Below are 11,040 nucleotides of genomic sequence, written 5' to 3'. Positions count from 1 at the left end.
ACCTTTGCATTATTCACTGTGAAAAATGGCTCATCAGTTCAACTCAGCAGATTCTTCATGTGGTGACAAGTTAATTAGCTAGATTAAAGAACGCTTTTTGGTGCTCTGTAGAACCCTTTTCAAAAAAGGTTCTATATAGAACCTTCCACAGCACATTCCCCACCAACCTGAAGAGACGTTTAGTGATGCAAAAAACCCTTTAATCGCACCCAAGGTTCTTAGAGTGTTCATGGTTCTATATAGAGCCATTTTTTGTTAAAGAACCCTTGAGGAACCATCATTTTTAAGGGTGTACAGAAGGACCGAGTGTTTGCGGTGCGTTGTGTACTTGTGTTGAGTATGTTTATGTTCTAACACCACCAGGCAGTGAGCAGGTGCCTCAGTGCTGCATCATCAGTGCTGAGCAGGTAGTTTGTTTATATGTGACCTCACAGTTTACAGGTTGAGAGTCCCAATGTTGCAGCTGATCTAGTCCCCTATGTTGTGTTCCCTAGATAGTAGTTCACTTCATAAGGGCTTGGTTTGGGACACGTCCCACAGTGAAAATGATCCGGGAGATCCTTGAATAACGTCATTCCCAGTGAGGCCCCACTGGAGCTTAGCTAGAGCGCCCCCTGTCTGTAGCACTTGCTTCTCTCTCTCTCCTTCTCTCGCTCTTTCTTTCACATCTTTCCCTTTCTCCTCTTTCTCTTGTTCAATTCTCTCTTTTTTACATCATTCTCTCCTCTTCCTCTCACTCCTTCTCTGTCTTTCCTCCGTTCTCTTCGCTTCATTCCATCTCTTTCTCCCTTTCCTTCTCTGCCTTTTTCAATCAATTTTTTCTCTCATTCATTCCTTTGTCTCTCGCTCTTCCTTCCCTGTACTTCTCTCCGCCTGTTTCTCCTCCGTCTCTTGTGCTCTTACTCTTCCCTTTCCACGTCTCCCTCCTTCCCTCTTTCACTCTTTCCCCTTTTCCTCATCTCACGCGTACTCCCTCTCTCTCCCCCCTTCTCCCCCTCCTTACCCTTTCACACTCTCTCACTCTTTCTTTCTCTCCCTTTCTATCTCCCCCCACTTCTCTCCCTCCTCACACTTTCACACTCTCTCACTCTTTCTTTCTCTCCCTTTCTATCTCCCCTTCATCTCACTCATACTCTCTTTTTCTTTCTCTTCCTTTCTCTTTCCGCTTTTCTTTATCTCTCTCTCTCTCTCTCAGCTTTTCCTCATCTCGCGCATACTCTTTCTTTCTCTATCTGTCTCTCTTTTTCTCCTCATCTCGCTCACACTCTCTCTCTCTCTCACTTTCTCTCTTCTCTTTCCTTCTCTCTCATACTCATCCCCCTCCCCATTTCTTCTCTCTCTCTCTCTCTCTCTCTCTTTCTGCCTCTCTGTGCGCCTGCGCACGCACATTTGCACGGGCGGAGTCAGCGCTCGCCGTGGCGCTCGGTAAAAAAAGAGCGAGAGACACAGAGAGACACAGAGAGAGAGAGGGAGAGAGAGAGAGAGAGAGAGAGAGAGAGAGAGAGAGAGAGAGACACAGAGAGAGAGGGGTGTGAGAGGTTGTTGCGTGCGTGCATCAGCCTCGTTCATATCGCGCTCCGGGAACTCCGTGCCAGAGTGTGTGAGAGCGCGCGCGAGAGTGTGCAAGTGTGTGTATGTGTGTGTTTGCATGTGTGCGAGCGCGCGCGCTTTCTCCGTGCGTTCTCGGAGACACGGGAGCGCGTCTGAGAGCGGGACTATACATGGGATTTAAAGCGCCGCGCTGCTGTCCGCGTGTGGAAGGCGCGTGCCGGAGGACAGAGCTGTTGTGAGGAGGGATGGAAATACCGGGAGAGGAGAGGAGCTCGAGCCCCTAACTGACACACACACACCGCACGCGGAGAGCCAACATCACACACACCGTGAAATACTATGGAAAGATAAGAGCTGCTGGAAGCTCGAGACGGAGACGGACCGGAGCTGAACACACACACAGAGGGAGATGCACAGAGGTGAGTTCCTCTCAGCGCGCGCCTCTGTGTGTGTGTGTGTGTGTGTGTGTGTGTGTGTGTGCGTGTGTGTGTGTGTGTGTGTGAGAGAGAGAGAGAGAGAGAGAGAGAGAGATTCAGGTTTTGATTTGCAAAGAGCTGCTGCTGCAGAAGAGCATCGAACCTGTGCCCGTGCGCGCGCTCGCGTGATCCTATAACTCCCCCCCACCAATACACACACACACACACACACACACCGCGCGCGCAGGCAGCTCTAACCTCTGTAACTAGTTGCTCTTTTCCCTCCGTGACAAATTCAGATTTATATCGCCACCTACCGGCGTCTGTGCGCAATGCATGCATTTATTACTCACAAGCGTGTTTGCCACGTCTAATTCCACTGCATTAATAATAATAATAATAATAATAATAATAATAATATTAATAATAATGATACATTTTATTTGTTTATTTCGTTATTTGTACAGTATTTTTTATTTGGACAGCAAATGTTTCATGCTACATATATATAGTATATATATATATATATATATATATATATATATATACACACACACATATACAATAATGATGATAATTCATATTAAAAATATCTAAAAATTATAAAATAGTCCAAAATAATGACATACAATGTCCTTTACAGAAATAAAAAAATAACTTGAAACTAAAATTAACTGGAAAAAAATGAAAGTTATTATAAATAATAATGTTAATATGTATCCTATCAATATTGTTATCAATAATCATTAGTATTATTATTTTAAAAAATGATGCATTTATTTGGGTCTTTCATGAACAACATTTGAACATCACTACTCACTACTATTACTCATTAAAGCAGATTAAAAACATTGTACATTAAATAATAAATGGTCGTCAGTGCTCTTCAGTCCAGCGCGGCGATGTTTAAATCCACTCGACTTCAGAGTGAAAGACCATAAAACACAATCAGAATCAGCCTTTTATATCCAGAACCGCCAGTCAGGCTGTATTCTAACACTCTGATTCAAAACAACACAATAAATACTATAAAAAAGATCAAAAATCAGGAATTTGTCCAGAAAAGCCTGAGCAGTGGCTGTGTGAGGGCAGCGCAGTGATATTCTGGCCCACTGAGGTGAAGAAATGCCTTCCTCTGTTTTTTATTCTCATGAAAATCAGCTGACAGACAAACAGCTTCCATCACCTCAGCTCAGCTGTGAGTGACGGTTCTGCTGGTGTTCCGTGGAGCGTCTGCCATGTTCTAACCTCTCCTGCGTCAGGTTATCTGAAGTAGCTGTGGAACAGTGTTGATTTATACATGGAGCGTTCTTTAATACACACTCTGAAAAAAAAGATGGTTCTTTAGTCCAGGCAGTGGTTCTATTTAGAACCATGAGTGGTTCTTTGCATGGTGAAATAGCTATTCAGATTGATGGAGAATGTAGTGCATATGCTTCTATATGGAACCTTTTTGAAAAGGGTTCTATATAGCACCAAAAAGGGTTCTTCTATCATTACGATGTCAAGCTTGTCTCAATAGCAGAACCTTTTTTGGTGCTATATATAACCATTTTCAATGTTTCCATTTTCAGGTTCTATATACATTCTTAAAAAAGATGGTTCTTCAAGGGTTCTTTAGTTCTATTTACAACCATGAATTCCTTATAGAACCATTTACATGCTTAAATCGTTCTTTGCATGGTGAAATAGCTCTTTAGATTGATGGAAAATGTGACGTATATGGTTCTATGTGGAACCTTTCTGAAAATAGCACCAAAAAGGGTTCTTACAAAGTCAAGCTTGTCTCAGAAGCAGAACCCTGTTTGGTGCTATATATAACCATTTTCAATGAGGTTCTATATACATTCTTAAAGGTATACGGTATAAGGTATCTATATACGTTCTTCAGGGGTTCTTTAATAAAGGGAATTTAGAATGATGAGTGCTATATAGAACCATTTCATGCTTATATGGTGCGTTGCATGATAAAATGGTTCTTCAGATTGATGGAGAATATGTTGTATAAGTGTTCTTCTACTGTATACAAGCTTAACATCATAACAATAGCAGAACCCTTTTTGGTGCTATATAGAACCATTTTTGAAAAGGTCCTATGTAGAACCACATTCTCCATCAATCTGAAGAGCCATTTCACAATGCAAACAAACATTTAAAGCATAAAATGTTTCCGTATGAAACGCATGGTTCTAAATGGAACTAAAGAACACTTGCAGTATTTGACTAAAGAGCGCTTGAAGAACCGTCTTTTTAAGGGTGTATGCAGAACCGCTTTGAAAAGGGTTCTATGTAGCACCAACAAATGTTCTGCTTTTGTTACAAACTTGACATACAAAAAAAGCAGAACCCTTTCTGGTGCTACATAGAACCCTTTTCAAAAAGGCCCTTTGTAGAACCACATATGACGCACTCTCCATCCATCTGAACCATTTCACCATGCGATACACCATTTAAGCATGCAAATGGTTCTTTGAGTGTTTGTGGTTCTAAATAGAACCTGTTTTTGAGAGTGCGGTGTGGTGTTGAGTACTGAGTGACTAAGATCAGGTAAAGGCCTTTAACAGCATTACCACGCGTGTGATTGGCCGCGTGTTTAGACTGTAAGCCTGGATGCAGTGTGAGCTGATGTGAGCCGCGCTGACTGTATTTGTGCCATATTAAGGTTCGGTTCTCGCCGCCCTCGTGGCTTCAGCCGCTGGGCTGGTGACCCTGTCAGCAGCCATTTATTTAACACCCAATACATTAAGACGCTGTGCACAATCCAGATCACATTAGGGCGGCACAAAAACAACCGCCGAGTTCATTAGTGGAGAATATTCCTGAAGGCGTTCTCCGCTGCAGGCGCTGTTTGGGTCGGAGCACCAGCACGTCGGCTTCACTGACGCATCACTACAGCTTAGAGTACGGAGCTAGAACACATCACAACAGATTAGCGTATGGAGCTAGAACACATCACAACAGATTAGCGTATGGAGCTAGAACACATCACAACAGATTAGCGTATGAAGCTAGAACACATCACAACAGATTAGCGTATGGAGCTAGAACACATCACAACAGCTTAGTGTACGGAGCTAGAACACATCACAATAGCTTAGTGTATGGAGCTAGAACACATCACAACAGCTTAGTGTATGGAGCTAGAACACATCACAACAGCTTAGTGTATGGAGCTAGAACACCGCAACAGATTAGTGTATGAAGCTAGAACACATCACAAGAGCTTAGTGTATGGAGCTAGAACACCACATCAGCTTAGTGTACGGAGCTAGAACACACATCACATCAGCTTAGTGTATGGAGCTAGAACACACATCAAAACAGCTTAGTGTATGGAGCTAGAACACATCACAACAGTTTAGTGTATGGAGCTAGAACACACATCAAAACAGCTTAGTGTATGGAGCTAGAACACAGATCACAACAGCTTAGTGTATGAAGCTAGAACACATCACAACAGCTTAGTGTATGGAGCTAGAACACCACATCAGCTTAGTGTATGGAGCTAGAACACAGATCACATCAGCTTAGTGTATGGAGCTAGAACACATCACAACAGCTTAGTGTATGGAGCTAGAACACATCACAACAGCTTAGTGTATGAAGCTAGAACACATCACAACAGCTTAGTGTATGAAGCTAGAACACATCATATCAGCTTAGTGTATAAAGCTAGAACACATCACGACAGTTTAGTGTATGGAGCTAGAACACATCACAACAGATTAGTGTATGGAGCTAGAACACATGAACAGCTTAGTGTAAGGAGCAAGAACACATCACATCAGCTTAGTGTATGGAGCTAGAACACATCACATCAGCTTAGTGTAAGGAGCTAGAACACAGATCACATCAGCTTAGTGTATGGAGCTAGAACACACATCACATCAGCTTAGTGTATGGAGCTAGAACACACATCACAACAGATTAGTGTATGGAGCTAGAACACATCACAACAGCTTAGTGTATGGAGCTAGAACACATATAACAGCTTAGTGTATGGAGCTAGAACACACATCACATCAGCTTAGTGTAAGGAGCTAGAACATCATATCAGCTTAGTGTATGGAGCTAGAACACATCACAACAGCTTAGTGTATGGAGCTAGAACACAGATCACATCAGCTTAGTGTATGGAGCTAGAACACACATCACATCAGCTTAGTGTATGGAGCTAGAACACATCACAACAGTTTAGTGTATGGAGCTAGAACACATCACAACAGCTTAGTGTATGGAGCTAGAACACACATCACATCAGCTTAGTGTAAGGAGCTAGAACACATCATATCAGCTTAGTGTATGGAGCTAGAACACATCACAACAGTTTGGTGTATGGAGCTAGAACAAATCACAACAGCTTAGTGTATGGAGCTAGAACACAGATCACATCAGCTTAGTGTATGGAGCTAGAACACACATCACAACAGCTTAGTGTATGGAGCTAGAACACACATCACATCAGCTTAGTGTATGGAGCTAGAACACATCACAACAGCTTAGTGTATGGAGCTAGAACACATCACATCAGCTTAGTGTATGGAGCTAGAACACATCACAACAGCTTAGTGTAAGGAGCTAGAACACATCATATCAGCTTAGTGTAAGGAGCTAGAACACATCACAACAGCTTAGTGTAAGGAGCTAGAACACATCACAACAGCTTAGTGTAAGGAGCTAGAACACATCATATCAGCTTAGTGTAAGGAGCTAGAACACATCATATCAGCTTAGTGTATGGAGCTAGAACACATCACAACAGCTTAGTGTAAGGAGCTAGAACACATCATATCAGCTTAGTGTATGGAGCTAGAACACATCACAACAGTTTAGTGTATGGAGCCAGAGCACATCACAACAGCTTAGTGTACGGAGCTAGAACACATCACGACAGCTTAATGTATGGAGCTAGAACGCATATCACAACAGCTTAGTGTATGGAGCTAGAACACCACGACAGCTTAGTGTATGGAGCTAGAACACACATCACATCAGCTTAATGCATGGGGCTAGAACACATCACAACAGTTTAATATATGGAGCTAGAACATATATCACACCAGCTTAGTGTATGGAGCTAGAACACCACGACAGCTTAGTGTATGGAGCTAGAGCACACATCACATCAGCTTAATGCATGGGGCTAGAACACATCACATCAGCTTAGTGTATGGAGCTGGAGCACATCACAACAGCTTAACAATTTGAGCAACAATTAAAAGGTTCTTTAAGAAACCAAAAGTGGTTCTTTTATGGTTCTTCACCCTAAAGAGCCCTTTCTGTTTCCATTTAGCACCACTATTTTTATGATTGTAAGTGGTTCTTGTCATGAGTTGTAGGAGAAATCTTTAGATCTTCAAGTTCTTTAAAGAATCTTCCCATTGAAAGGTTCTTTAGTGAATGAAAAGTGGCTGTTCTGTGGTTCTAAGCCCCAAATAACGTATTTCAAGACTGTTTTCTTTAAAATAAAGTTTCCTAAAATGTTCTCAGCTTGAATATACAGTTCTTGAAAAAACCTTTAAACAGTTTAGAACATGTAGATTATGTGGAGGTTCTTTAAACTTTAAAAAGGTTCTTCACGCTCAGACATGTCCTTTACAAACCTTTTTTAAAAGAACCTTCCAGTGCCCGGTTCTTTAGTGGATGAAAAGTGGCTGTTCTGTTGTTCTTAGCTGCAAAGAACGTGTTTCAAAAATGTGTTCTTAAAAATAAAGGTTCCTAAATGGTTCTCGGCTTGGATGTAGAGCTGTACGAAAAAACTTTGACTGATATAGATTTAGCTCTGTTAGCTAGTGCTAAGTCACAAGGGCTTGGGATGAATATGATGTTTGAAAAGTCTGCGAAACTATAATTAACAAAAATGAGTTCTTTAAAGAACCATTCATTGTTCTTGTGTGGCATCACTCTAAAGAACCTTTTTGGTCCCCTTTATTTTTAAAAGTGTGCTGTATAAAAATCTCAAACAGAAGAACAATTTAACCATCCACTGAATTGTTCTTTAGGTCACCAGAAGTGGTTTATCTATGGTTCTTTGCTCTAAAGAACCCATTTGGCACCCTTAGTCCTTAGTTGTTCATGATTTGGATGTACGGTTCTAGGAAAACTCTTTTACAGATAGAATCTTTGTATTATGTGGAAGTTCTGTAATTGAAAGATTCTTTACGGGACCATAAGTGGTTCTTCTGTGGTTCTTTACTGGAAAGAACCTCCTTCTATATTTGTAAGAGTGTGTTTTGTGGTGCATTCTTAAAAATTAAAGGTTCCTTAATGGTTCTTGGCTTGGATGCATGGTTCTAAGAAAATTATTTAACTGATGGAATCTTTACATTTTGTGGAGGTTCTTTAAACTTTTAAAAGGTTCTTCACCATCGCATATATCATTAACAAAAATGGTTCCAGAAGTGCTTTTTCAGGGTTCTTTGTACCAAAAAAAAAACTTTTTCAAAAGTTTGTTCTTAATTATAAAAGTTCCTAAATGGTTCTTTGCTTGGATGTACAGTTCAAGGAAAAATCTGTAAATGATAGAATCTTCATGTTATATGGACTTTCAGAAGGTTCTTCACATTCACACTTATCTATAACGAAAACAGTAACTTAAAGAACCATCCAATAGAGGGTTCTTTAGAAATTCTTCTTTGGTTCTTCGCTTCAAGTGACTTCTTTTTGGCCCCTTTAGTTATAAGGGCGTATTTTAGGGTGCATTCTTAAAAAAAAGGTTCCTAAATGGTTCTTGGCTTGGATGCATGGTTCTAGGAAAAATATCCAACTGATGGGTTCTTTAAACTTTTGAAAGGTTCTTAAAAGACTGAATTGTTCTCTTCTTCCATCATTTCTCAATAAAAAACCTTCATTAGCACCTTTATTTTTAGTGAACTGTGTGAAGGCGCTCTCATTTAGACGTTTTAGACCCCAAACTCTTTTACAGAACTCAGATCTAACTTACAGCGAATCCTTCAGCTTCTACATCTGTAGAACCTTTTTATCACCCAGACACTTTCTTACCCTCTTCAGCAGCTCAACACAGCGCAGTCATATCAGTTCACGCCAGACAAGAGTAACAGCCTGAAAGGTTCTCCTTTTAACCTTGTAGAATGTAGATCTCCAGCCTAAAGGGGAACAGAAGAGAAAAAACATCTGATCTCTCAGTCAGAATCAGTTTAAATGTCAGAGTCTACCTCTCCAGCTCATTTGAGCTTATTACGCTCTTAAAAACAGACGGTTCTCCAAAGGTTCTTCAGTAACGACAATAGTTCTATATAGAACCATGAACACCCAAAGAACTATTTGCATGCCTAAGTGGTTCTTTGCATGGTGAAATCACATTCACATTGATGGAGAATGTGTTGTATATGGTTCTATATAGAACCTTTTTGAAAATGGTTGTTTAAGCACCAGAAAGGGTTCTTCGATTTGTACAAGCTTAACATCATAACAATAGAAGAACCTTTTTGGTTGCTATATAGAGAGTCTATATAGAACCATATATAGCATATTCTTAAGTACCGCTTCATGATGCAAAGAACCCTTTAATCATGGAAGGGGTTCTTTGAGCGTGCATGGTTCTATATAGCACCATTTTCTTGATGAAAGAACCCTTGAAGAGCCACTCAAGAGCTAAGAGTGTACATCCCAATTAGCTAGTGCTAATTCCCAAAGCCTTGAGCTGAACTTGGTGCATTAGAAGCAGGAAAACTATAGTAATGCCTTCAAGGCTGCACTCTTGAAAACAATTGGTTCTTCAAGGGTTCCTTAGGAAAGACATTGGTTCTATATATAACCGTGCACACTCAAAGAACGATTTGCATGCTTAAATGTTTCTGTCATGGTGAAATCGTTGTCTAGATTGATGGAGAATGTTGTGTGGTGTATGGTTCTATATAGAACCTTCTTGAAAATTGTTGTTTTAGCACCAAAACGGTTCTTAAATTGCTACAAGCTTGACATCGTAACAACAGAAGAACACATTTTGGTGCTATATAGAGCTTTTTCAAAACGATTCTATATAGAACCATATTCAACACATTCTCCACCAATCTGAAGAACCCTTTACCATGCAAAGAACTATTTAAGCATATAATGGTTCTTTGAGTGTTTGTGCTTCTATATAGAACCATTGTCTTTACTAAAGGACCCTTGAAGAACCCTTTTTTAAGCATTCATATTGTGTTCTGATTAGTAATTAATGAGTTTAAATCATGTAAAACCTCTGAGTGAGTAGACCTGCTGGAACTACTGTTCGGACTGATCTAGGGCCTACACTCTTAATAAAGAAGGTTCTTTAAGGGTTCTTTAGTAGGGACAATTGTTCTATATAGATCCATGAACTCTCAAAGAACCCTTTGCATGATTAAAGCATTCTCTGCATCATATAATTGTTCTTCAGATTGATGGAGAATGTACCATAGATGGTTCTATTTGGAACTTTTTTGAAAGAGGTTCTATATAGCACCAAAAAGCATCCGTCTATTGTTATGAAGCTGGACACAACAGAAACTCTTTTCAAAAAGGTTCTGTGCAGAGCCATCTACAGCACATTCTCCATCAATCAGAAGAATTTCAAGATGCAAAGAACCCTTAAATCAAGAAAAGGGTACTTTGAGAGTTCATGGTTCTATATAGAACCATTTTCTTTGCTAAAGAACCCTTGAAGAACCATCATTTTTAAATGTTGCTTTAAAACTATAGTCTAAGCCATTTTTCTAGATATCTAGCACATGTGCTGATAAAATATGGAGAACCATGTTTCAGACTGCTTTGCTGCTTTCGTTTAAACTCTGCATTTACTGCACGTATCGCTTCAGTTCAGTTTTCTATAATAAAAGTCCCTTTATTTGAAGCTGTGTTCAACCTGGCAGGTTTATTTTTCAAAGTGCAGTTAATGCAAATAATGAGCCTAAACTAAAACTCTTTATAAAGATTCTAGTCCTGACTTAGACTCGCACCCAGGAGACTCAAGACTCGACTTGCATTTGCACGCAAAAGGCAGATGAGTAAGTGGACAAAGCTGCGGTCATGGTCACTGTGTACACACACATATTCGGTGGATGTACATCCAGTACATCATTTGTGGTAT

The 11,040-nt window shown here is 40.3% G+C and overlaps 1 protein-coding gene across 1 annotated transcript in view; it reads left to right on the top strand.

Moving 5' to 3' along the window:
* The first annotated feature begins 1,506 nt into the window (after nucleotides 1-1,506).
* Nucleotides 1,507-11,040, top strand: part of LOC118817658 (neuropilin and tolloid-like protein 2) — a 40,819-nt gene continuing 31,285 nt past the window's right edge. The window contains exon 1 of the mRNA XM_036584500.1: nucleotides 1,507-1,970. Within this exon, the coding sequence (XP_036440393.1) occupies nucleotides 1,961-1,970 (10 nt within the window). The 5' untranslated portion in view covers nucleotides 1,507-1,960. The remainder of the gene's footprint in view (nucleotides 1,971-11,040) is intronic.

Source organism: Colossoma macropomum, unplaced genomic scaffold, assembly GCF_904425465.1.
Source record: "Colossoma macropomum unplaced genomic scaffold, Colossoma_macropomum, whole genome shotgun sequence".
Classification (NCBI taxonomy): Eukaryota; Metazoa; Chordata; class Actinopteri; order Characiformes; family Serrasalmidae; genus Colossoma; species Colossoma macropomum.
Note: the sequence above shows the minus strand (reverse complement) of the source record. Positions and strands in the feature narration are given on the sequence as shown.